Source organism: Manis pentadactyla, chromosome 2 (genome assembly GCF_030020395.1).
Source record: "Manis pentadactyla isolate mManPen7 chromosome 2, mManPen7.hap1, whole genome shotgun sequence".
Classification (NCBI taxonomy): domain Eukaryota; kingdom Metazoa; phylum Chordata; class Mammalia; order Pholidota; family Manidae; genus Manis; species Manis pentadactyla.
This window is the reverse complement of record NC_080020.1, coordinates 180,964,057-180,991,573: the sequence shown is the minus strand read 5'-3', so window position 1 is coordinate 180,991,573 and position 27,517 is coordinate 180,964,057. Positions and strand designations below refer to the sequence as shown.

Genomic DNA, 27,517 nt, shown 5'->3' with positions numbered 1-27,517 from the left:
GCCCAGCGCAAAATGAATGAATGAAGGCATGACTCAGGGTGCGGCCTACACGCAGGAGGAGAGCGTCCCTCGGCGCCCACCACTTCGCACCGCTCCGGGCCAGCACACCCTCATCCGACCCCACTCGGCCAGAACGAGAGAACCGTGGCCGCGAGCATGGAAGGCGAGGGAGGATGGCCGACCAAAGGAGAGCCAGCCTCCTATAGGCCAAGACGGAGCAAGGGGTGGGCTCTTCTTGCAGGAGCGGGTCGCGTATTGGACGAGCCCTCGGATTGAGGGCTGGGATTGGCCGTGTCACTGCACTGGGTCCTCCACGCGGGAAAGGGCGTGGCCGGAGCTCGGTCCCGCCCCAGGCGTTCTGGGCTGGGGCTGGCGGGCGGTGGTCTGTCCCTGGGACCCCTGCGTCGGGGTCGCCGCTGGGGGCAGCTGGGACTGCGAGCGCAGCCGCAGGCCCGGTTGGGACGTCGGAAGCGTTCCAGGAGCGGTAGGTAGTAGCCCGCGGGCGGGAGTCGGGGAATCCGCGGCCCTGGGGGTGGCGGCCGGGGAGCTCGGCCCCCTCTGCCCGGCTGTCTCTCCCGGTCTGTGAGGCCTGGCCGGGCGGGTCCCCGGGCCTCGCGTACCCCGCCGGGAAGCGCACAAAAGCTTTTTGGGGGCGCGGGCGCCGAGTGCTTTCGCCTCCATTTTGCTGACGGAGCGGCGGCGGCGGTGCGGGTCGTGACCTGGGAGCGGGTCTTAGGAGGCGGGAAGCCGGGGTTGGGAAATCCGGAGCGCGGCGACGCCGGGCGGAGGGAGCGCGCGTAGCTCCTCATCCTGCGGTAGGAGCAGCTGCGCCGCTAGTCAGCCTGGGGAGCTCACTGTCCCTCACGGCCTCTCCCGGGGCGTGTCCTGTTTACCCTGCGCGCTGCCGGGCTCAGGTGCCCCCGGAGGGAGAGGCCCGGCACCGCTCCCGAGCGGAGCTAACGCAGAGACTTCCTCTCACCAGCTCAGGGTCATATGCACTGGAAAGCTGCAGACGAATTACGCTTTCTTGTCGCCTTGAATGCAGCAGCCCCGGCTGCCGCGGAGAAAAAAAATCAAGATGTTTCAATCTTTGTTGAGAAGGGTCACCCTTTCCAACTGTCATCTCTGGAACAAGTTTCAGCAGCGTAGGGGCACATGCTCAAACCTTTTTAGGTCCTTAATAATTATCTAGTGAGGTTCAGTGTGTTTATTGTTTGTAGTAAAAACGAGCGCAAACCTGCCAGCGCCAGAGAAGATAGGACCTCACTGGGAATTCGGTTTTGGGAGGGAGGATGCCCGGGGCGGGAACGTAGATAGGTAGCATTCAGAAATACCCCAAAAGCACCTAGAAATATCTAGGAGAGGGGAGTGTTAGAATGCATGACAAAGAGCGCTGAGTCTGTTTGCCTATGACTTGGTCAAAAGAAGTAGGGGTCACCATTTCTCATTGTTCCTTCCACCTGGGTCCATTCTGGGCCACTCTACTAAAAAGAGCAAAGAACTCATTTTTACCTCTTCGGAAAGCTTTGTAATGCTGTTCCCTACCCCACAACTAACAATTATTCCCTTCCTTAGACTGCCTTCTACTGCCCGTTTTTTTTTACATTCAGCTGCTAAGCACAATGCTTGGAACCTAGAAGGTACTCAGTGATTTAAGGAAGCCAAAAGAAAACAAAAAATCAGTGTACCCAAAAGGTGACAAAACAGAAACTTCCTTTAATAACTTTGTTGGGCCAATTGTTCGTACAGGTTAGGGAGGCAGTTGACATATGGCTCTCTTAAGTCATATCAGACTTGAACTCTGCCATATTACTAATTCTGAATAAGTTAAATAACCTCCTGGCTTCAGTTTCCTCATCAGTAAAATGGGTGTTATAATGGTACCTACTCCATGGGTTCTGAGGATTGAACAGAATATTGATATAAAGTGCTTGGCATAGTTCCTGGCTCAGAGAAAATGTTGAGTAGCTGTTAGCAGTTGTCAGGATAAAAATAAGCAGATGTGTGAACAGATTCAATAATACTAAATATCTGTAGAGTACTTGGCTATTCAGTCTGTACCTTTTGGTCCTGATCTATTCCTTGATTTTAAAAAGGCTCTTAGGCCTTTCCTGATTTTTTTCCCTCTACAGTAAACATATTCCATAGAAGATTATCTGTTACTCATTTAGAGTCTCACCACCCACTGGAGATGAATTGTCAAAGACCAGTTTGGCCAAGTATTTAGAGTAATATTTGATACACTCTTAATGTGGTCTTTTACTCCAAATGGCCATTTAGAGAAGAGGAGTTAAAAAGGAGGGGCCTGATGTGGCTGACATAAAGTCTTTAGGATGTTCATTGAGTCAGAGAGAGGCTTGTCGAGGTGGACATGGGGTGGCTTCTCTCCTTATAACTTCACTCTCTTCTTGTGAAGAAGCGGTATCCTGTCTTTAAAGTAGTTCACACGCATTGTGAAAAATGGAAGAAGTCTTCATGTTGGCTTTAAACCTGTTGGTCAGACCTAGAGGTGGCAGATACAACCCCGAGGGGATATTGCCTCACTTCCAGGTTTTCCTGTACCACTTTCTAGAGGAGGAAGCAGACTAAGATGTACATTTTCCTCCCAGCTGTACGCCCCATTTCATGTCAGTTCCTCTTAAATTATTTGGAGTCTCCAAAACATATCTTTCTCCCTTGTTGTAACCATCACAGAATCCTGGTCACTGATTCTGTTTTTAGTGTAGCCACAAGGAAGCTTGAATCCTTTCTGGAAATACTATTTCTGGGAACTCCTTTCCAACTGTGACATTCTATAATTAGCCATTAAAAACCTGCCACAAGGTGAACTTTTCCTAATGTCCTGTTGCAAAGACAGGGACCATACATTTCCTTTTTGTGTGTACCTAGCATGCAGTAGTCCCTCTGTGAGTGCTCATAAAGCCGTTAATAGTTCTTTTCAGTGCGCTAAAACAGGCTTGCTTACTAATCTGGTGCTTCTGGAACACTGTGTTTACCAGTCATGGAGCGATCTTGCTGAAATGCAGATTCTGATGCCAAGGCTCTGGGGCCTGAGAACCTACATTCCAGAAGCTCTGAGGTGAAGCAGATGCTCTGGTCTTGGAGCTGCACTTTGAATGGAAAGGTACTGAGAGAAGGATCTGAATTTGCTTGTTAGAGGTACTGGTAAACAGATTTTGTTATGGTGTTGAGATGAAGTCTAGGATTTAGGAGCTTTTTTTCTGTTTTTATTTTATTCTGTTCCTAACAATTCTTCTATTTTGTTCCAAAAAATAACTTGAGGAACTTGCCAAGGTACTTTCATTGTAACAGGATTTTTTAATGAAAGTAATTGAGGAAGATAAGGTAAAAGAAAAGTAAGAGGATGTCAGTGGTAAGATTAGTACAAAACGTGTCTCTCTGTCCTATTCGTTTTGCTTGGGTGGGCCTGCAGATACGGCCCTGAGCTTTCTAGGACTCAGAGCAAAGGAAAATTTTATCAGTTTTGCCAATACCTATAAAGTAAAAACAAAATGGCTGTTCAGTGAAACAGCTGTTTCTATTTTTGAGACCAGAGAATTCACCCATGAGTTCTCCAAAGAAGATGAGTGAGTGACATCTGGAGGAAATCAGTAAGATTCTTACCAGTCTTCATAATGTGCAGCCTGACTGCCTCACAGGAAACTGAGTACAGTGAAAAAAATGGCTTGTGGAACTGCAACCACACAGTCCAGGGCCCACTTCCCCCAACAGGAGTTGTTTTACAGGGAAGCTGTTTGTCTGCCTTGCTGTTTGGTGGGAACAGAGGTACAGCTGATGAACATGTTCAGTCCTCAGCAGCTCACACTTTGAGCTTCATTGGATGCGGACAGTCTGCCGGCTGCTGAGGAGTTCCAAGACTCAAGGTTGTGGGGCACGGGGGCTGGAAGCTCTGCCAAGCTCTTCATCGACATGGCAGTTGCATCTCCTTCCAGGCCACCTGTAGACCTGTCATGATGAGTTAGAAGACAGCCAGTGAGGCTGTGTGGTGGGGAGGGGTAGAGAGGCATGGGGGAAGAATCAGCCGAGCACGTCGCCTCAGCCCTCCCATCATGTCCATCTAGAGGAACCCTGTGGGAGGAGAGGGAACTCCTCTGCCTAAGCAAAACTCAGGGAAGTAGCCCTGGTGGTGGGGCGGCTACTGGTGTCCCAGGGTGCTGAGGGCGTCTCCAGCCCATCACCAAGCAGTGGGGGAGGTCTGCCCTTCACGGCTTTGGCCCTGCTCTTCCTTTTCATTTTGCTTTGCTGCCACTTACAGGAGGGAAACAGCGCTCAGGGTGACCTGCCCCCCAGGGAAAGGCAGGGCTAGTATGGAGGACTAGGGGCTCCAGGGCTTCCACAGCCAGAGCAGGGGAAGGTGTGATGGCGGTTACTCTTGGCCATTGGCTTCCAGCCCCAGCACTCCTGTCACTCACCCAGCCCAGAGGCAGCCCCAGCTTCTCGTGATCACCCCTTTGGTTGGCATCCCCAACAGAAGTCTTTGCCCCCATTCATGCTTCCACCCATGCCTGGATTGGCTTCTGCCAATAAATCTAGTTACCCCAGTAACCTTCTGGCTTCCTGCCAGGGCTGGTCCTACCCAACCCCACTCCCCTTTCTTTGTCGGCATTTCCTGTTCTCAGGAAAAGCACAGCACTGAGAGCCTCTTTGTCTGATTCTCTGGCCAGATTTGGCACTGCATGTGCATGGCATTTACCACCTGTCCCTGTAGCCTCCTGTGGAAACAACAAGGTGTTTGAGTGGCCCCTGAACTGGTGGAGCTTGCTCTGTCAAGCAACCCCTGGCCTGTGTAGCCAGTCCAGGTGGCTGGTTGTGCACTTAGGTACACAGAGAGGGCCCGGCTAGAACAGCCTCCCTGACAAAGTTGGTATAAATCAGGTTGGTTCAAAGGGAGAAAGTCCTTTTTTGGCCAGAGGATTGCTCCCTAATGGGTCAGTCCTGTATCAGAATAGTTTAGTTAAGAGAAGAGCATGACCCCTCCCTGCTAATTCCCAGTCCTCCTTTCTCCATTTTGGACAGGAGCAAGTGGCAAGAAGCTATTCCACAAATCTAGTTCCCCCAGTAGCCGCCTAGCAACCTGCCGGTGCTGGGTCGTACCCCACCTCATCCGCTTCTCCTTGTGGGCAGTTCATGTTCATGGGGAAAGAGCAGCACTGAGAGCCTCTTTGCCTAGTTCTCTGGCCAGATGATACCACTGTGTGTGCGGCTGTGGCAAGACTCCATGAGGGAAGTGCACAGATAGCAAGAAGGGTCATGTGTCCCGGCTTAGAGTTAGTGTTACCACGTATGTGACATGTAAGCGTGTTTTTACTGTAGGGCAAATGGAAGTCAAGCCTACATTACTCCTAATTATATCTGGTTTAGTCATACCACCTCTGCTGGTCCTGGAAACTAATGGAGAATTTTAATAGCAAAGATAAAGTGATCCCTAGAATTTTCTGAAGCTCACATGGCTTGTCTCTTGGTTTGGCCAAGGACAGGGCCATTCTGGTGTGTACAGATCTTTCTCAGGTGGGAGGGTTGAATCCATTGCTCATTGTCTGTGCTGCGAGGCCTTTAGTCACTTATTCCAACTTCTTGGTGCTTCCCTGTTAGGGAGGAGATCGATAAGGCCTCTGCCCACTGTGGAGCTGCTAGCTTCCAAGAAGCCGGTAAATTGTGTTATCTGAACACTTGGAGGTCCCACATAAGGTAGTAGGTTGTTTAACGTTGATGGCCTGGGACACAGTGTAGCTCCAACACAGTAAGCGGTTTCCGTTAGTCTGAGAATTCCATCATATGCTTTGAAAAGGAGTAAGCTGCCTCCCGTTGAAAGGGTCTGAGCAGAATCCTCCACTTCCATCCTGACACCCACAGGGTTAGAAGGAATGGTGTGCAAGGTATAGAATCGATAGGAATGAAGGCCAGACCTTTGTGTGGTATTGCAGATGCCCACCTGGTAGATGCAGACAGGATTGAGCCCTGGAAATGCAAAACTTGTGCATTTGCTAGGCCACCATTTTCTTCAACATTTTTTTTAATGGTTTTGCCTTCAACAGTCGTCATTTCAAGGAGCTTCTCCTGATTATGTCCATCCTAGTTGATTTCTCCCTTTGTAGCATCTCATATATGACTTGGAATGAACTCCCATGGACTTATTTTTATTCTATTTTTTTATAGGTATCTGTCTATTATCTCATAATAAACTTACGTAGCATAGGGGAAAATAAACATGACTTGTCAGGCACATTGGTAAGTAAGATTATGAAGGGGCTGCTTATCCAGACTAATAACCACCTGAAATCTCTCTTCGGAACTATCATTTCCATGAAAATCATTGAATTTCAGACCTTCTTACCTGGTTGCTGAAGGGCCTCTGGTGGCACTGTTAACCTAGTTCAGGTTTGTATGTGTACCTGGAAAGCTTCCTGGAGGTGTCTTCTAAATAGCTTATAATTTCAGCATTACTTGCACCTCCCAGAATGATTGGAGACCTTTTTTGAAAAATGAGATCAGACCAGACAAATGAAAACATTATCAAAACAAATATAGCGATCATTTGCACATATCCCTCTCTTGCACCAGCAGCATCTTATTCCAGCCCCTGTTGTAAGACCACACCCTTTTGTGGAGGAGAGGGGGTAGTGTAAAAGGGATTAGCCACCGTCATGGTCCAACTCCAGCCATTGAGAGAGTTTCTAGGAATGGAGCAAGAACTAGAAACCATTCTAGTTGAAAGGGGTTCTACTAGAAAGGGATGGCTATAGGCTAAATTCAGCCTCCACCCTAATTTTTCCAGCTAATGGGCTCAGATTATTTTTATAGTTGTGAAAACACCGTTTGCTGTAAACATCTCCGTATGTAATTTCTTAAATAGCCACGAGGTGAGGATGTGACTCCGTGAAAATAGCTCTGTCTTGGCAGAATTTAGTAATTCATCTCTTTGTCCCTAGGCCAGTCTCTTACCTCTTCTGCTTGTGTGCTTATCTTTGTGTAACTTGTTCCCTGGTTGGTTCACAAAGAGCTGGCATCTGGAGCTACACAGCCCCGGATTTGAATCTGAGTCTTGGTTTTCCATTCTGTGAACTGAGGAAAAGAGAACCTGCCTCTCATTGGAAACTGGCATTCAGGCAGGCTGTTGCTGGGAGTGTAAATTGGCACCACCCCTTAGAGGACTGCTTGGCAGCGTTCACCTGAAGTACATGTGTGGGTAACCTTCGCCTGAGCAGTTCTGCTTCTGGCTGTGATTCGGATGCACCAGCAAGCATGCTTATAATGTGTGTACCTGGTAATTTATTGAGCATTGTCTGTAATAGCAGAAATTGTATGTAACCCAAATAACCACTAGTAAGGGACCAGTGAAACACACTAGAGTGTATCCTTAGAGTGGAATACAGTACTGAACAGTGATTAAAAAAAAAAAAACAGGAAGCTCTCTGTATTGCTAAGGAAAGATCTCCAGGATATTTTGTTTAAAAAAAAAGAGTGAAAGAAAAACAGGTTCTGACCAGTGTGTCCTGCACAGTTGGCTACTTTAATGTAAGTAGAAGAGGATGAAATAGATTTCTGTGTTTGCATGTGCATCAGGAGGTGAGAGCATACACAGAATTAACAAGACTGTTTTGTGGGACTGTCTAGTGAATATTTTGCTTGATTTATGTGAAAAATAGGCTGCTTTTTTCACTATTGGACTCCTCTGTTCCTTGCAAGGTAAGTAGTTAAACTGACTCTCACACACTGCTGTGACCCAGACGGCCCTGCTGTCGCTTGGTGCCCACTGTGTGCCCGGTGCTGTCATGAGGCCCTGATGCGCTTCCTTGTTTTGTGAGGAATGGGGGCATGTGTGGAGGGACACTTAACATCTGCAGTGTATTTATATGTGAACCATACATTCCCAAAGAACTGATATTCTGATTAGTTCCTGCTCCTATGATGTTTGTGAAAAGTAAATGAGCATAGTACATGTGAAGTGTGCTCTTCTCTGAAGTTGCAGGCACCAGAGTAGGACCCTCTTGTTTTCCAGTATGGGGTGGGCTCGGGGTAGCTGCGTTTACCCAGTTGTTTGCCAGAGTGCATGAGCCCACCTCCATGCCTCTCCCACCTTCTCAGGCTTCCATGCTCCCACCAGCATCTCTTGGAATCACTCTGCCTCTTGGTCTCTGAGAAAACAGGGCTCTTTCTGTCCAGGTTCCGGCCCTGAGGCTGGCCCAGTGCACTCCCCGCAGCCAGCAAAATCCAAGATGCACATGGTTCCCTTACTTCCTCTTCCAAGTCTTCCTCAAGTTTGGTCCCAGGCCCATTGTACCAGTGCTCCCAGCAGCCACCCTTCCTTGCCTGCTCACTTAGGCCGAGGGGCTCTCCCTCCATTGTTCTTGAACCTTCAGGTCCAGTTCCCACATTGTTTCTTCCTGCCCCATTGTGTGCTCCCCCTGATTCCTCCTCACCTGCCTGCCAGCTGCCTGGCATACACACTTTCTCACTGTCACAGGAAACACATGCTGTGTGACCATTACCACTGTTCCCCACCTGTAGTTCACTGGCTTCCCTCAGTTACGAAGTTAATTGTAAGCCAAGCTAGCAGGAGGACAGTGCTGCTCTCTCTCTGGTTGCTGCCTGCTGCACAGCCTGGGGTACAGTTTCTGTGCTTCGAGAGAGTCCTGCCTCCTCCACAGGCAGAGTGGGTGCCGTGGGAGCACCGAGGCTCAGCTGAGGTCTGGGCACACCCTGACTTGCTTTTCTCTGAAACAGAGTGGTCAGAGCCAGGCTGGCAACAGGGGAGGGCCCAGCTAGGCACCATACTCAGGGGCTGGGCCAAAGGGACAGGGATGAAAAGACAACCTGAGGCAGGACCAAGCCTTGACTCTTAATTTGGACCTGCATTGACCCTCCTGGGCTCCAGCTGCTGGGGCTCGTACTGGCCACGTAAAAGCAGAGGGCAAATGATGCGCTCCTGCATCCTGGGGAAGGGTCTGGGGCCAAGGAAAAGCTGACTTCTGTTCTCTGAAGAAATAGGCACTGTTTGTTCTTCTTTTTTCCTTTGGCCAAAAAAAAGTTTGTCTTAATCATTAAAAAGCAAGTTTTCCCAGACACAGATGGAGAAAATTAATTTTTTTCTCTCACTTTCCCATTCTGCAGGTAGCTGAAGGCTTCGAGGGAACCCTGACCTAGAGACATGTCAGTGGCCCTGGGAGAAGAAAACGCAGAGCTGGAGGCATCCGCAGACCCAAAGGGCCTGTCCTGTGGGAGGCGGAGCTGCAGGGCGCCGGCAGTGGACATCCTGGGGCCTGGGAATGGGGCGCAGCTGCCACACCTGGGAGCTGAAGGAGGTCCTGCCTCCCCCTTGTGGGGAGCTGAGGGGCTGCCTGCCCCTGCCTGCCCTGGCCCCTCTGGAGCATTCCAGCTGCAGGCCAGCAGTACCAGCCAGGAGCCTGGAGCCAGTGGCTGTCAGCCTGCTCTCAGTTGCCTGCTTCCTCCTGCTGGTGTGGGGACTAGAGACCTTCTGCACTCGGTGGGAAGCCAGGTAGGCACTAAGGCAAATGGAACTGTAGATTTACCAAATGCTGTCCTTTGCGAGTACGTTCCAACATTTTCTCACCATTTTACATGCTTCCCCAGCCCCTGTACAAGGTGGGGAATCGGGGAGCTTGGGTGTGATGATTTTTATGTTACAGGTTCACCTGGACAGTCGGACCTTGGGACCGGTGGGGGGCTCTGTCCACAGCATCTCCTGTTCCTCAAGAGTGTGACTGGTGACTTTTTGAGGACTGGGGATGCTATGGCCAAGACCTACTGCCCAGAGGGATAGGCCAGGGGAGCTCTGACAGGAGGAGCTATATCTTATTTCTGACTTAGTGATGAGGAGTCTTCAGAGGGTCCCTGAGAAGACTTGGGGAGGGAGGGCTTTGGGCTGTGCACCCCTGAGGACTCTGAAACTGTCTCCGCATGGGACTTGGAACCCAGCAGGGCCTTGGAGTGCCTGTGGCGGCAGCACTGTCCCTGGACAAGGGCCATTTCCTGGGCACCCTGACTGTGGCACTGCCATGCCCAGTGGGAGTCTCCTGGAGCAGGGAGTCCTGCCTGGCTCTGTGACTCGGGCCCTCAGTTTAATTGAGAGGGTAACCTGAGTGATCTGTCCCTCCCAGTTCTGACATCCTATTATGTTCAACTTGCCAAGGCCTTTCATGGGAATAGCTTTGATCTGTTTGGTGTCACAGTGGCCTTGGCTCTGCATGCTGCCCCTGTGGAGCTCTATACTATGAGGAGGCTCGGAGTATGACTGTCTAGGACAAAACAGAAGCAGGGCTTGCCTGCCTGGGAGCCAGGGGTGGTGGGAGGCTTGGGACACCTGTCAGTCAGAGATTCAGTGAGGCAGTAAGCACAGAAATGGGCCATTTCTCGAGGATGTGTCCCGGGCTTATTACTGTAACGCCTGTTGTATGTTACTCTCACCCTGTGCTTTTCTCACAGGAGCTCAGATAATCCTCATGTCCTGTGGAAATAATGCTATTACTTTCCCCATCTTATAGGTGAGGGAGGTGAGGCCCAGAGTCATACATCTGGAAGGTGGCAGTTAGGGGTTGGCATCGAGTCTGTCTAGTTCCAAAGTCCACACCCCTAACCACGGTGCTGTCCTGCGTCCCTTGGGGGCAAGTTCATCATCAAGCAAACAAAGTTCACAGTGAAGAGGCTGAGATGAGTGACTCACGTTGCCAGTGTTCAGTCATTGTTGCCTGCTAGCCGACGGGTTGTGGCCCAGTGGGTCACTGGCCTGTGGGTGTGGAGTGTCTCCTGTCAGCAGCAGAGTGAGGTTTCATCTGCCCAGGACATGCTTCTCAAAGGTTAGGCTATGTATACATTGTCACTTCAGTGTGAGAGAGCTAGCTGAGTGGGTGGGTGGGGAAGAGCTTTAGGAAGGCCGGAAGGTGGGCTCAGTCTGGGGAAGACCATCTGCTTCCCAGAGCAGGCTGAGTCTCGTGGCCGCTAGCAGCACATTTGCGATTCTCTCATCAGGGAGCAGGCTCTTTAAGACATGTCCTGAATATCCAAGCACCCCAATGAAAACGCCTCAGTTGTCATCTAAGAAAGAAACTTGGTTTGCTTATTTTCACCAGAGTCCTTTCTCTTCTCTCTCATTACTACAGATGGAGGAGCCCAAGCTTTCTGCCTCAGAGGCACTACCTCAGACTCTAACTGTTTCTGGAGCCACAGCTCTTTGCTCAGGGCATGATGCCGATACTGAAGACAACCCATCCCCAGCTGTGTCACCACAGGTGCTGGACCTCAGCAGACAGCCTCGCGTCTCAGGTTTCCCTTTCCCATCAAGGTTGAGGTCCATGGTGAGCCAAGGGGCCACTGCTCCTCAGATTTCTGGCTGCTGCATCTCTGCCTCATCCCCAGACAGCAGTCTTCAGGGTCACCAAGAGAAGGCAGAGCCTCAGAGTTGCTCCCTTGCCAAGGTCTCCTCTTCCCTGGAGGTGGTTGTCCCCCAGTCAGCCCCCTGCGTGGTGGGGCCAGGGCTCCAGTGGTCGCCAGAGCCTGTGTCCTCTGGGGGTGATGCTCCTGGGCTGGGCAGGAGGCGCCTCTCCTTCCAGGCTGAGTACTGGGCCTGCATGCTGCCAGATACCCTGCCTCCTTCCCCCAACCGCCATTCGCCACTCTGGAACCCGAATAAAGAGTATGAAGACTTGCTGGACTATACTTACCCACTTAGGCCCAGGCCTCAGCTCCCAAAGCATCTCGACAGCTACGTGCTAGCTGACCCTATCCTGCAGGACTCAGGCGTAGACCTGGATAGCTTCTCTGTCTCCCCAGCAAGCACCCTAAAGTCACCTACTAATGTCTCCCACAGTTGCCCATCAGAGGCCACTGCCCTGCCATTATCTGGACCCAAGGAGCCACGCCTTAAGCAGGGCAGTGTGGGGTTGGCATCTTGTAGCCAGTTTGCATCTACTCCCAGAGCCCCAGGCAGAAGGGACTCTCCTTGGGAGAGCAGAACACCAGCCCTGAGAGGCATGAAGGACCGTCTACCCATGGGCAGAAACCTTGAGGTGGGATCTCCCGAGCTGAGGGCACAGGACAGAGGGTGGCTCTCACGAAGGCCGGACAGAGAGAATGGGGCTTGCCAGGGTGTGCAGCGCCCTGCCTACACAGAGTCTGGATGGAAATTGGAAGAGGAGCTGGAAAGTGACGATGAATACCTTGCTCTGCCCACTAGGCTGTCACAGGTTTCTAGTCTGGTGTCGTATTTAGGTTCCATTCCCACCTTGGTGACCCTGCCCACTGGGGTGGCTGAAGGGCAGAGCTCCCTGGACATGTTGGACAGTGATGCACCAACTTCCCTCCCATCGGACTCAAGCCAAAGCCAGCTTCTTTCTGGAGCTGCCCTCAGAGGTCCCAGGGCCCCTGAAGGCCAGAACCATTGTTTGCTGCACTCCTTCATCCATGCAAGGGACTCTGCAGTGGAGGGCAGTCTGGTGAGCAGCCAGGCTCTGGGATTCCCTTCTGGACCATTGAGAACATGCTGCTCCTTGCCAGCTGTGTCGGACCAGCAGGCATTCTCCGACCCAGATGCTGAAGGGCAGGCTCCCAGGAAAGGAGGAGAGGAGGGAAAAGAATCGCTCGTGCAGTGTGTGAAGGTAAACAGAGTTTAAGAGGCTTTGCTGAGAGGTGTCTCTAATGCCCGCAGCCCGCTAACATCGTAATAAAACTCAGTAACTCTGAGCATTTTCTATGTACCAGGCACTGTACTGTACCTTACCTTACTTGACCCTCACAACTGTACCCGATCAGGACTGTTCTCATTTTACAGCTGCAGAAAAGGCATCAGGAGGTTAGGTAACTTGCCCACTCATAATTAGCAAGGGTTGGAGCCTGAGCTCATCACTACTACCCCAGGCTCTTGACCGTGACGATTAAGAGGTAGGGTATGGGAAGGCTCTGTGCTTGAATGCCTGTGGGAAACACTGGGCTGAACACAGGTCAGTGGCTTTCTTGACTTTGGGACTTAGAGTTTCAGGAAAGTGTTAGCGCAGAGTTACGAGCATTGAATATACTATTTCCTAGACTTCTTGGCCACTGAACCTTCTCTTGTGGACCACCTATGACTGTCTGGAGCTAGAGTGAATGCTCTGTGGAATAGCGCCTTCCAGGTCAGGCAGATCTGAATTTGAATCATGGCACTGCTGTCTTTAGAATTCAGCTCATTCCTGAGTACACACATTTGTAAAACACGGAGCCTTGCCTCCTTGGGGTATTGTGTGGATGACATGAAATGATTCGTGTTGGGCTTTGCACAGTCCAGCACACAAGGATCTTTGGAAATGTGCTCCATACATGAGTTCCACTGCCTGCCTCCCTGATGCATGGGAGTTGCCTCCACACAGCAGCAGGGCAGCCAGCCAGAAGGCTGTGTACCCATGAGCTAATGCCACAGATGTTTCCTAGCACTTGAGGAGGGGTTTAACCTGCCCAGTGATTTTCCTTGGGTGACTTTATTTGTCCTGTGAACTGGGTAGGATAAATGTTAACATGTGCCCCCTTTTGTGATTGATTGAGACACTGAGACAAAGTGCTTGGCTCCCAGCCTCCTCAGGGTGAGTGGCTGGCTGGATTCTAGGGTCCTACGTCCGTGGGCAGTGTGGAAGCAGAACAGGGACAAGCCATTTTAATTCAGTTGTAATGGTGATTATAGTTATTTATTTTATGCTCATCTTTTTCCCAGAAACAGTTCATCGTTAGCACTGGTGCTGACCAACAATTGATTCCCGTAGCAGGCATGCCACTTCTGGGCTATTTCTGTCCCTGCCTCACTTTAGCAGGGCAGGCATTTCTCAGCCTGTCATTTTTGGAGTCCCATCAGGCTGAGAGGAGAGACACAACCAGTGGGACAGACAGGGAAGGAGACAGGAGACGAACCCCTCAAGTGAGGGAATGCTCTGGGAAGGTGCACCATCCATCTTCTGGAACCCCCCATTTTTTTGGCCTTTTGAAAATGTAAATAGTTCAGTCAGTAACACCGTGTATTCTTTTGTCTACACAGACATTTTGCTGTCAGCTGGAAGAGCTGATCCACTGGCTGTATAATGTAGCAGATGTTACCAACCACTCGACTCGATCCAAGCCCAGTCTTACAGGTCTCAGGTCTTCTCTGCAGCTTTACCGGGTAATATGTGCTCCTGGCTTCTGGCTCTTCACTCGCTGGAGTCGTGGCTCAGTTACTTGGTTACAAAGTAAAAGCTCAAATAACTGATGCTCAGTATATTGTGGCATTGTTGACTTTTACCTGAAATCTAATCACAGGCCCTTTAAAAATTTTTAATGTTAAAAAAACTGTAAAATATATGAGTTATTTCCAAATTGAGTTTAGAGAAAACCTAAATCCCTTGATCAAAAATACGAGTGATTGGCAAAGTAGTTTACCAAATGACTGAGGGATTGGTAAGTATAGATCTGCACTACTGTGGAGTCACTAGTCACATAGGGCTATTTAAGTAAAATTAAAAGCTCGTATTTTTCAGTTGCAGTAGCCACATTCCAGGTTTTCAGTCAACATGTGCGTCTAGTGGCTACCATACCAAACAGTGCAGGCAGAGCAGTCCGTCATCACAGAAGGTTCTGTTAACAGTACTAACTGGTATTTAATGATTGAACTGAAATTGTACTGACATCAGAATACACACAGGGCATCCAAATGGCATTTAAACAAAAACATGACTCAGTTTGCTTCTCGGTGTGTTTTGTTTTTTGCCTCTTCTTCATGAAGGTTTTGTTATTTAAAAAAATTTTTTAAATTGTGGGTTTTGGCTAATGTGACTTTAGATCAAGTGTATTTAGGGTGACGGTGTGTACCTGCTATTCTGGTATAATTATTAGTAGCCCCTTTCCCTCCATTCTCATAAGTGTTGTGAATTGGATGATAAATTACACTGTTCCCCTAAGCATAATGTAACATTAACCTTGACTGAACAACCTGACAATTTCTAGCACACCTAGTTGGCCAAGCCTTTCAAACCCCTTCTGCAGGAGCAGTGGTGGTATTTGTAGTCTGAGCCTGTTGGCTAGTCTAGAAAGGGTTTTCTGTGGCAGTTCTTGAATTTCTACAGCCTAAGAACCTGCCTTCAGAATAAGGGGCGATTTCTGTGTGCTTGACTTGGAGTTCCCACCACACCCTGGTAGAAGGGAGGAGAGGGCTGGAAGGCCTTTGTTTCCCAACTTGGAACCAATAAATTTAGGGGAGGGGCCTCTCCTGGGTGGGCCAGGTGCCCTACCCCTTGTAGGAATGCTGTTTCCTTCTCTGTGGAGAGAGGCTGCAGGGAGTTCCTTGCCCAGAGCACCTTTGAGGAACGAGAGGAAGGCTGAGTGTGTGGGACCCTTTGTGCGGCCCCAGAGTACATGCACAGAGCTGTGCAGGGCCCGCCCCCGGGAGTCCCAGGGGCAGTACCGCTGCAGGGAGAGAAAATGCCTGGAAATTGCCTGTTAGACTAATCCAGATGGCCATTCCATTGTGCCTCAGCCTTGCCCCATCACAGCAGGTGCCAGTAGAACAACTGTATTCCCTCTGTGTATCCTCCCTTTACCATTCTGCCCTTCTGTGCCTCAGCTTCCAGGCTCACCAGAAGCAGTTGTTTTGTTCTGTGGGTAGAACTGAAATCTAAACTGGGAGGTGTCCTGCACGTCAATGAGCCAAGCCCTCTCCCTCTCATGTTGCCATACAACTGTGTCACAAAGTGGGACTGCACTGTCAACCCTTCCCCAGAGTGGTGCATGCCTTGTTAGATACCTAGTGTAAGCAAGTGTGTGTGTGTGTGCACGTGCACGTCTGCATACACATCTTTTAGCTGGGTATCTGACTCATACCATCCTAATGCAGTGGGCTTATGGTACCATATAAACTACAGAGAGTACTGAGGAAAAAGGTGTGGGTATTAGGGCAAAACTGAAGACAGGGATATACTAAATCTGAGTAAAATTTTAACTTCAAAATGTGTATGCCGATTCGGATTAAAGATGGTGGTGTGAGAGGAGAGACAGAGGCTTCCTCCTAAAACTGGATACAATTAGAAAATTTAATTGGCACAACTAATCCTGAGAGAGCAACAGGAAAGAGGACGCGTCAGACTGCACACACCTGGAGAAAAGAGCAGACCTCACCGAACGGGGTAATGTACCAGAGCTGTGTCTCCGCGGGATCTGAGCCCCTCCCCCTCCCCAGCTCACTGGCAGGAGGAAGAGAAATGGAGCAGGGAGGGAGTGGAAGGCTTGGGACTGCTGAATACCTAGCTCCAGAGATCTGCTCTGGGAGCACAAACCTACATTTCATGGTGCTTTCATGAGACTCGCATGACTACTGGGTTGGAAAGTTAATACAGGCAGAGATCCTGGGGAGACGGATTCCGGCTGCTTGTGGAAAGCAGGGATCCATATCCGGCTGCTCTGGGACAAAAACATACCTGTGTGACTGTCCCACTGGCCCAGGCAGTGGAGACAGGCTCAGGAGCCAGGAGGCGGGGAACAGCTCTTTCCTCCCCCCAGGCACCAGTACTGCTCCCCTGCGACCCCCGACATTGCTTCAGGGGCTCAGCAGCTCCAGAATAGAACTTCTGGACACTAGAGGGCGCCATATACAAACATGAAACGCCAAAGGAACCTTGTCCAGAGTAAAATTATTAACACAACTCCCGAGAAAGATTTAAATGATATGGACCTCGTGAGTGACTCTTCCTGAAAGGGAGCTTAAAATAAAAATCATCAACATCCTGATGGAGGTATGGAAAGACATCCAAGAACTCAGGAATGAATTCAGGTCAGAGATCCAATCGTTGAAGAGCACGATGGAGGGTATTAAAAGCAGGTTGGATACGGTGAAGGAGACAATAAATGAAATAGAAACTAGAGAAGAGGAATACAAAGAAGCTGAGGCACAGAGAGAAAAAAGGATCTCTAAAAATTAAAGAATATTGAGAGAACTGTGTGACCAATCCAAGTGGAACAATATTCGCATTATAGGGATACCAGAAGAAGAAGAGAGAGAAAGGGATAGAAAGTGTCTTTGAGGAGGTAGTTGCTGAAAACTTCCCCAATCTGGGGAAGGGGATAGTCTCTCAGGCCATGGAGATCCACAGATCTCCCAACACAAGGGACCCAAGGAAGACAACACCAAGACACATAGTAATTAAAATGGGAAAGATCAAGGATAAGGACAAACTGTTAAAAGCAGCCAGAGGCAGAAAAAAGATTACATACAAAGGAAAGCCCATCAGGCTAACATCAGACTTCTCAGTAGAAACCTTACAGGCCAGACGGGAGTGGCATGATGTATTTAATGCCATGAAGCAGAAGGGCCTGGAACAAGATTACTTTATCCGGCAAGATCATCATTTAAATTTGAAGGAGGGATTAAACAATTTCCAGATAAGCAAAAGCTGAGAGTTTACCTCCCACAAACCATCTCTGCAGTCTATTTTGGAGGGACTGCTATAGATGGAAGTGTTCCTGCGGTTGGATAGCTGTCACCAGAGGCAGTAAAACCACGGTAGGGAGGGTGGAGCAGCTGATTGCGAGGCAAATGCAAAATTAAATTGACTACCCCAAGTCAATCAAGGGATAGACAAAAAGTACAGAATTTGATACCTAATATATAAAGAATGAAGGAGGAAGAAAAAGGAGGAGAAATAGAAAAGAACCTTTAGATTGTGTTTGTAACAGCATACTAAGTGAGTTAAGTTAGACTCTTAGATAGTAAGGAAAGTAACCTGGAACCTTTGGTAACCACAGATCTAAAGCCTGAAATGGCAATAAGTACATACCTATCGATAATCACCCTAAATGTAAATGGACTGAATGCACCAATCAAAAGACATAGAGTCACTGAATGGATAAAAAAACAAGACCCATCTATATGCTGCCTACAAGAGACTCACCTCAAACCCAAAGACATGCACAGACTAAAAGTCAAGGGATGGAAAAAGATATTTCATGCAAACAATTGGGAGAAAAAAGCAGGTGTTGCAGTACTAGTATCAGACAAAATAGACTTCAAAAAAAGTAACAAGAGATAAAGAAGGACATTACATAATGATAAAGGGCTCAGTCCAACAAGAGGATATAACCATTATAAATATATATGCAGCCAACACAGGAGCACCAACATATGTGAAACAAATACTAACAGAACTAAAGGAGGAAATGGAATGCAATGCATTCATTTTAGGAGACTTCAACACGCCATTCACTCCAAAGGACAGATCCACCAGACAGAAAATAAGTAAGGACACAGAGGCACTGAACAACACACTAAAATAGATGGACCTAATAGACATCTATAGAACTCTACACCCAAAAGCAACAGGATACACATTCTTCTCAAGTGCACATGGAACATTCTCCAGAATAGACCACATACTAGGCCACAAAAAGAGCCTCAGTAAATTCAAAAAGATTGAAATTCTACCAACCAACATTTCAGACCACAAAGGTATAAAACTAGAATTAAATTGTACAAAGAAAGCAAAAAGGCTCACAAACACATGGAGGCTTAACAACACACTTCTAAATCGTCAATGGATCAATGACCAAATTAAAATGGAGATCCAGCAATATATGGAAACAAATGACAACACCACCACAAAGCCCCAACTTCTGTGGGACGCAGTGAAAGCAGTCTTAAGAGGAAAGTACATAGCAATCCAGGCATATTTAAAGAAGGAAAAACAAACCCAAATGAATAGTCTAATGTCACAATTATCGAAATTGGAAAAAGAAGAACAAATGAGGCCTAAGGTCAGCAGAAGGAGGGACATAACAAAGATCAGAGAAGAAATAAACAAAATTGAGAAGAATAAAACAATAGAAAAAAATCAATGAAACCAAGAGCTGGTTCTTTGAGAGAATAAACAAAATAGATAAGCCTCTAATCAGACTTATTAGGAGAAAAAAGAGAATCAACACACATCAACAGAATCAGAAACGAGAAAGGAAACATCACGACGGACCCAACAGAAATGCAAAGAATTATTAGAGACTACTATGAAAACCTATATGCTAAGAAGCTGGAAAACCTAGAAGAAATGGACAACTTCCTAGAAAAATACAATCTTCCAAGACTGACCAAGGAAGAAACACAAAATCTAAACAAACCAATTACCAGCAAAGAAATTGAAGTGGTAATCAAAAAACTACCCAAGAAAATAACCCCCAGGCCAGATGGATTTACCTCGGAATTTTATCAGACATACACAGAAGATATAATACCCATTCTCCTTAAAGTTTTCCAAAAAATCGAAGAGGAGGGAATACTCCCAAACTCATTCTATGAAGCCAACATCACCCTAATACCAAAACCAGGCAAAGACCCCACCAAAAAAGAAAATTACAGACCCAAATCCCTGATGAACATAGATGCAAAAATACTCAATAAAATATTAGCAAACCGAATTCAAAAATATATCAAAAGGATCATACGCCATGACCAAGTGGGATTCATCCCAGGGATGCAAGGATGGTACAACATTCGAAAATCCATCAACATCACCCACCACATAAACAAAAAGAAAGACAAAAACCACATGATCATCTCCATAGATGCTGAAAAAGCATTCAACAAAATTCAACATCCATTCATGATAAAAACTCTCAGCAAACTGGGTATAGAGGGCAAGTACCTCAACATAATAAAGGCCATATATGATAAACCCACAGCCAACATCATACTGAACAGAGAGAAGCTGAAAGCTTTTCCTCTGAGATCGGGAACAAGACAGGGATGCCCACTCTCCCCACTGTTATTCAACATAATACTGGAGGTCCTAGCCAGGGCAATCAGACAAAACAAAGAAATACAAGGAATCCAGATTGGTAAAGAAGAAGTTAAACTGTCACTATTTGCAGATGACATGACATTGTACATAAAAAACCCTAAAGACTCCACTCCAAAACTACTAGAACTGATATCGGAATACAGCAAAGTTGCAGGATACAAAAATTAACACAAAAAAATCTGTGGCTTTCCTATACACTAACAATGAACCAATAGAAAGAGAAATCAGGAAAACAATTCCATTCACAGTTGCATCAAAAAGAATAAAATACCTAGGAATAAACCTAACCAAAGAAGTGAAAGACCTATACCCTAAAAACTATAAAACACTCTTAAGAGAAATTAAAGAGGACACTAACAATGGAAACTCATCCCATGCTCTTGGCTAGGAAGAATTAATATAGTCAAAATGGCCATCCTGCCCAAAGCAATATACAGATTTGATGCAATCCCTATCAAATTACCAACAACATTCTTCAACGAACTGGAACAAATAGTTCAAAAATTCATATGGAAACACCAAAGACCCCGAATAAACAAAGCAATCCTGAGAAGGAAGAATAAAGTGGGGGGGATCTCGCTCCCCAACTTCAAGCTCTACTACAAAGCCATAGTAATCAAGACAATTTGGTACTGGCACAAGAACAGAGCCATAGACCAGTGGAACAGATTAGAGACTCCAGACATTAACCCAAACATATATGGTCAATTAATATTCGATAAAGGAGCCATGGACATACAATGGGGAAATGACAGTCTCTTCAACAGATGGTGGTGGCAAAACTGGACAGCTACATGTAAGAGAATGAAGTTGGATCACTGTCTAATGCCATACACAAAAGTAAATTCAAAAGGGATCAAAGACCTGAATGTAAGTCATGAAACCATAAAACTCTTAGAAAAAAACATAGGCAAAAATCTCTTGGACATAAACATTAGCGACTTCTTCATGAACATATCTCCCCAGGCAAGGAAAACAAAAGCAAAATGAACAAGTGGTACTATTATCAAGCTGAGAAGCTTCTGTACAGCAAAGGACACCACCAATAGAATAAAAAGGCATCCTACAGTATGGGAGAATATATTCATAAATGACAGATCCGATAAAGGCTTGACATCCAAAATATATAAAGAGCTCATGCACCTCAACAAACAAAAAGCAAATAATCCAATTAAAAAATGGGCAGAGGAGCTGAACAGACAGTTCCCCAAAGAAGAAATTCAGATGGCCAACAGACACATGAAAAGATGCTCCACATCGCTAGTTATCAGAGAAATGCAAATTAAAACCACAATGAGATATCACCTCACACCAGTAAGGATGGCTACCATCCAAAAGACAAAGAACAACAAATGTTGGCGAGGTTGTGGAGAAAGGGGAACCTCCTACACTGCTGGTGGGAATGTAAACTAGTTCAACCATTGTGGAAAGCAGTATGGAGGTTCCTCAAAAAGCTCAAAATAGACTTACCATTTGACCCAGTAATTCCACTTCTAGGAATTTGCCCTAAGGATGTAGCACTCCAGTTTGAAAAAGACAGATGCACCCCTATGTTTATCGCAGCACTATTTACAATAGCCAAGAAATGGGAACAGCCTAACTGTCCATCAGTAGATGAATGGATAAAGAAGAGGTGGTACATATACACAATGGAATATTACTCAGCCATAAGAAAAAAACAGATCCTACTATTTGCAACAGTATGAATGGAGCTAGAGGGTATTATGCTCAGTGAAATCAGCCAGGCAGAGAAAGACAAATACCAAATGATTTCACTCATCTGTGGAGTATAAGAACAAAGGAAAAACTGAAGGAACAAAACAGCAGCAGAATCACAGAACCCAAGAATGGACTAATAGTTACCAAAGGGAAGGAGACTGGGGAGAATGGGAGGGTAGGGAGGGATAAGGGCGGGGAAAAAGAAAGGGGGTATTACGATTAGCATGTATAATGTGGGGGGTGGGGGAAGGGGAGGGCTGTGCAACACAGAGAAGACAAGGAGTGATTCTACAACATCTTACTATGCTGATGGACAGTGACTATAATGGGGTTTATGGGGGGTAGTTGGGGTAGGGGAGAGCCTAGTAAACATGTTCTTCATGTAATTGTAGATTAATGATAACAAAATAAAAATTTTAAAAAGTAAAAATAAATAAATAGATAGATAAGTAAATTAAAATACATCACATTCCAAACCAAAAAAAACACACACATACTTTTCACTAAAATTCTCCAAAAAATAAATGAGCAAGGAAACAAACAAACAAACAAAAAATGTGTATGCCAAGTCCTGTAGCCTCCCTGTTCTAAAGGTGGTCATGGATTTGACATTGTACTTCTTAGCAGCTAAAGGAACATCAAAAACAAATCAGCTACATACAAGGCTTGGTACCCTTAAGGGGAAAATAAATCAGCTGCTCAGGAGACTCGCAGCTTCCCTGATGCTTTTCCGAGGCTTAAGGTCCACATAGAGCAGAACACTGGGGGCAGCTGCTCCCTGTGGTCAACTTAAAGGCACCTCTCTGTGGTCTGTACTTAGGAGACCGTGTCTGAGAATCGTGTAGCCATGGGAATTTAAGAGAACCCCATGAGGTGTGACACAAGGAAACCCTGATTCCAAGCTGTTCGTGAGCCAGGCTCTGCCAGGGAAAACTCTTCTTTTGTCAAACTGTAAACAAAAAAGGATTGACTGTGTATTTATTTTGGACTCAGAGAAGGTGAAGGTAAATTACTGCACTGTTTACTTGGGGAATTCTGAAGACTGGGTGGGTTTATCTTTCAGGTTAGAGGGGAGTCAAGCTATGCTGCAAGGGATCATTTTGAATAACTTTAAAAAAAATGATAGTAACAGAGCTTTGTGGTTTTTTTCTTTCTGATACGATTTAAGCAATTTAAGAAAGATCTAGATGAACACCAGTCCCTGACGGAGAGAGTCTTACAGAAAGGGGAGCTCCTTCTTCAGTGCCTGCTAGATAATACCCCAGGTAAGATGGCAGCACTTATCCCTCAGCAGCAGTTCCTGGGACCCTGTCACTGCTGAGGAGCCCCTCCCACATGCACCAAGGCCTGAGAGCGCTGTGACTGGCTGCGGGCACCCCACAGCACCACCGGCCCCGCAGCCATGGGGAGCAGGCACCATCATAAGGGTGAGCCAAGAAGTGAGGCTTCAGGTGAAGGGGCAAGAAGGACACTCTGGCTTCTGCTTTTCTCTCTTCTTGGTGGTGTCTTGTGGGGGCATGCTGGTTTTAATCCAGCTGTCCTTGGTGTTGGCTAGGGTCTTCCTAGTGGGGAGCCCTTGGGTCCCCTCTTTCCCCTGCACTGGATGAACCCCTCTGGTTACCCTCTGGTTACCTGCCTTGCATTCTCCTTTAGGGAAGGATTTGAGAGCAGTCAGTCTAGACTAGCCTAATGACGTGACCTAATCGAGTGGGAAAAGGCAGAGAATGGTGTGTAGACTAAGCTTAGGCCCGTTTTGCAGGATGGAGAAAATAAAAATCAGAGACTTGCAGAGTACATGTAAGCAGGCAGGGTGCAAGCATTTACAGTTTGTGTTGCCCTGGCTGAGGGAAGATGCTGTATGGAGGATGAGCTAGGAGAACGCTGGGTTAAAGCAGTAAGGTGACAGGCCCCTAAAAGGAGCCCCAAATTTGCTGTAAGACAACAGCCAAGTGCTAGAGGAGCCCATCTGTATCATGCCTCAGTGTTGGAGTGTGTGTTGCAGGGAGGGACGTTTACTCTAGGGGCAAACAGCATAAGCAACGCTGTGCAGGAACCTCAGGCTTGAGAGTCCCCTGAGGTGGCACTTTCCTGCCCTCAGCCTCAGCTCAGATGACATTTTGAGGCTGAGAGGGGCTGTCCTATGCATGGCAGGGTGTTCGGCAGCATCTCTGTCCTCTACCCCATTAGATGCCAGTAGCACCTTCTCCCCAGTTATGTCAACCTAAAATATCTCCAAGGGCATTGCCATATGTCCCCTGGGAATAAAAATGGTGGTTGAGAGAACAGAACAGGCAGAGGTTTTGATGGGACTGTGAGCCACTAATGGGTTTTCAGCAGGACAGGGATCATCCAGTGTGAATTAAGTGAGCCCTTTACAATCTCCCACTCTGTTTCAGCTCTTCTAGTGTTCTCGCATTAGGGCTTTTTGGTTTTTATTGGGGTAGAAATTCATTATCCAAGCTTCTTTGCTACTTGTAATTAAACTAGCATCTTACTGACCACTGTGTGCCAGATACTGTGCTGAAGCAGTTGAACTGATTTTTTTCATTTACTCAGCCCTGTGAGGTGGTAAACTAATTACTAAGCTCGCCTCATTGGTGAATTTGCCTAGGCCACACAAGGAGTGGCCGCCTGGCTCACGCCCCTGTGAGTTGGCTCCTGTGTCAGTGTCTGGAGGTGCAGGGCCTGAGCAGGAAGGGAATTCAATGACAGAAAGCGCTAAGCGCTTCCCAGAGGCTGCATGTAACACGGGTTTTTTTAAAAGCTACAGGTCTTTGAACTTCAGTTAAAACACAGTCCACTAACTACTCCTCAGTACTTTAATGGTAATAAAAACATCCCACTTTACCCTTTTCTCAAAAGAAATCGAGGTATTTTAATGCCAAAATACAAAGGTTTGGGTTTCAGATTTTTGAGTTCATGTAACCAGGTTCTTTTCAGATTGACATCGTCTGCTTAGATCAGGAATTTGGCTGTCCTGTAAAAACTACAAGTTCCCTTTGACAGTCACAGGGTCTCTCCAGCTAGGTGCACCACTGTGCTCACTCTCTCCAGAGCACTGTCAGTCTGAAGTCTGGGCACAAACCACCCAGCTGCTTCAGAGTCTGCTTTCTTCCTCAGACAAGTACAACTGCAGGGACAGGAAGCCAAATTAATTCCCTCCAAAATGTCCCCAGCTCAGCCTTGCACCAGCAGCCTCCTCCTGGATAACTGGCAGGTGGTCACTACATTTTGACCTAGTCACTTTGGTGCACAAGTTAAATCTGTCTCACACCAAACTCCTTAATACACTGGATCAAATGACTGCAATCCACTGGCATTAAGTTAAACTAGGCCCCTGTATGCATGTATTCAATTAAAACATGAACGTCGTATACTGGGGAAGATTATTTCAGTCCTGCTCACAGCTTTCCTTTTTGTTGGCTCCAATCAACCATTCTAACATTTTTAAATAAATTCAGAAAAACAAAGGTCCCCTGAACTCCACTGACCGCACAGGACTAAGCTGGGGGTCTGGTGACTGGAGGGGAGAATCCAGCTGTCACCCTCAAGTGAGCTGCAGCACGTGCCCTGCCCACACTCCTCAGCCAGGCCTCGCTAGCTCTCATGAGTTGCTGGGGCAGCACTTTGCCCTGATGATGCTGCACTGCTGTGGCTTCTCTAAGGGCTGATCTCAACACAGCCACCGTGTGAGCCTCCTTCCCCGTCCGCCAGCTGCCTCTGCAGTTACATGGCTTCCCCTTTCCCTTCCGCTCCAGCAGATGTTGCAGCTGTGGCAGGAAACCAGAGAGAGCATTAACAGCTGATAAAGATGCAGGAAGCTGAAGTGGCCTTTGTGTTTAACAGTTAGAGGAAATAAAGTTAATAGAAAAAAAAAGCCTGTAGTGATGCACTCTGAATCTAAGCCCAACCCTTCCTCTAATGAACACTTTGCCCGCAGGAGGAAATCTTGGCCTAACCATCTTGTCTTATTAGCCTGCTTTCAGATAATTTTCTTCTTTAGTCTGTTGAGACCAAAAAACAAAGGGTTCACAAGCATTCCCAAATACAGAACCAGACTACCTGTGTACATGCTGACAGTCCCCCAGCCAACAGAAGCTGATAGAGCCTGGTAGCAGGACCCAGAGTCCTAATCTTGGCACAGTGTTTTGTTTCATGTAAGCCTTCTGTCCCACAGGATCTGGGTATGCCCTGTCTTACTGCTAAAAGATAACACCAAGCTACCAGAGGACCATGTCTTTGTGCCTTTTGGTGAATTGTGTACAGTTGACCCTTGAACAAGACAGGTTTGAACTGCACAGGTTCACTTATACATGGATATTTTTCAATATAATAAATTTTCTGGATTTTTTGATAATCTGAAAAAATTTTCTTTCCTATAGCTTTTACTGTAAGAATAAGTATATATAATACATACACAAAATATGTTTTGTTAATCAACTGCTTATGTTATTGGTAAGGCTTCCAGTCATGAGTAGCCCAAAGTTTTTGGGGAGTCAAAAGTTATACTCAGATTTTTGACTGTGTAGGGGGCTGGTGCTCATAACCCCTGTTGTTCAAGGGTTCAGTGTAATTCCAAAGTGGAGCCAATGAAATTCTTTCAGCTTTAACCAGAAATTAATAGCATAGATCCTCCTAGTGTAAGTAGGTTTGCATGGTATTGTGGTCTAACTGCCTTGAACTTCATTTGTTAGTGTTAAAGGATGTCCTTGGGCAGATCTCAAAGCAGCCCAGTGAGCTGGAGAGCCACGCAGACCGCCTCTATGAGGCTATCTTAACCTCTCTGGACATGCTGGCGGGCTGCACCCTCATCCCTGACAGTACACCAGTGGCATGCAGGAGTGCTGATGTGAAGGGCATTAGTCTGGTAAGTAGGCAACCTGAGCGAAGAGTCTGTCCCTCAGTGCTGGATTAGGATACGGTACCTGCTCTGACGGGTGGCTGTTCTTAAACTCTTGTTCAGCTAAAAGCTATTGAAACAAGATGTTGGGAGGAGTTCCTGGTACAAAAAGGGATGAGCTACTACTGCCAGGAGGAAGGCTCATGGTGGTGGTGCTTCCCATTACTTCAGTTCACCCCTGTTGTTGGCTGAAGACTAGCATGCCTGCCCCATACTCCCATTTGTCTGTGACTACTTTTTTCTGTCTGCACATGTATGCTTCTTCAGTACAGGACCATATCAGGCTGCCCCTCTTCTGTAGGCTCTTTTCTCCCAACTTTGTTTTCAAGCAACTCTTGACAGCACCAAGTGCCCAGAGACCCAGAGTCAGTGGTAACTCCCCACACCTTCTCTGCATCTTCCCTTACCACTCCCTTTCCAAAAAGGCTCGGGGGCTAGATGGTGGGCAACATGCCAGGGAAACTTTACAGTGTCTTTTGGATGTCTGGAAATGTCAATGGAAGGATACAAAAGCGGGGCTGAGAGAGCAGAGGGGTTTGGTACCCACTGTGGGGTTGCCACTGCCCAACATGATTCCACAGGTGGACTGTACTTTCTCTGAAACAACTTCTCCAAAATATGGTGCTTAACTCACAGATTTTCCAGGTGAAAATTCACTGTAGATGAAAGGTAAAGGATAAAATCCAGGTATGTTAAGAACAAGGAGTCCCTGTATTTGTATCAAAGAAATCGGAGCAATAGTCATTTTAATTCTAAAATGAACAGAGGTGATTGTTGTCATTTCTTTCACTGAAGCATTCTGTCAGTAACAGATGTTTCTCTGTCTCTTTCAGGCATCTTCTCAGGCAGGGATGTAATCTGTCAGCCAAAACCCTGCTAGTGGGAAACTTACACGAAGTCCATGAAAGAGCCATTTAACACTGAAATCAAGGGGCAAACTTAACTCTAATGCACTGGCTTTAAATTGCCTTTCTCTTTCATTAAGTGAGGGCTGTTGCATTACTGTTTTTATTTAAAATGAATCCTTCCAAACCAGTTTTCTGGTGCATCTATGAAGAGCATTGTGGCTTTGCAGTTTTTGATAAAA

At 47.0% G+C, this 27,517-nt stretch overlaps 1 protein-coding gene across 4 annotated transcripts; it reads left to right on the top strand.

Annotated features, from left to right (window-relative positions):
* Positions 1-319: 319 nt before the first annotated feature.
* Positions 320-27,517, top strand: CEP68 (centrosomal protein 68). 4 transcript variants are annotated; one of them, XM_057497142.1, is made up of 7 exons: positions 320-488; positions 9,137-9,517; positions 11,139-12,632; positions 14,036-14,158; positions 22,699-22,795; positions 26,225-26,397; positions 26,494-27,517. In XM_057497142.1, exons 2-7 carry the CDS (start codon positions 9,170-9,172, stop codon positions 26,620-26,622), a joined length of 2,364 nt encoding a protein of 787 aa, XP_057353125.1. In that variant the 5' UTR covers positions 320-488; positions 9,137-9,169; the 3' UTR covers positions 26,623-27,517. The 4 variants fall into 4 exon arrangements, 3 of the variants coding, with proteins under 3 accessions (XP_057353125.1, XP_057353127.1, XP_057353126.1); XM_057497144.1 differs by having other exon boundaries at positions 321-488; positions 27,264-27,517; XM_057497143.1 differs by lacking the exon at positions 320-488 and adding an exon at positions 4,262-6,399 and having other exon boundaries at positions 9,133-9,517.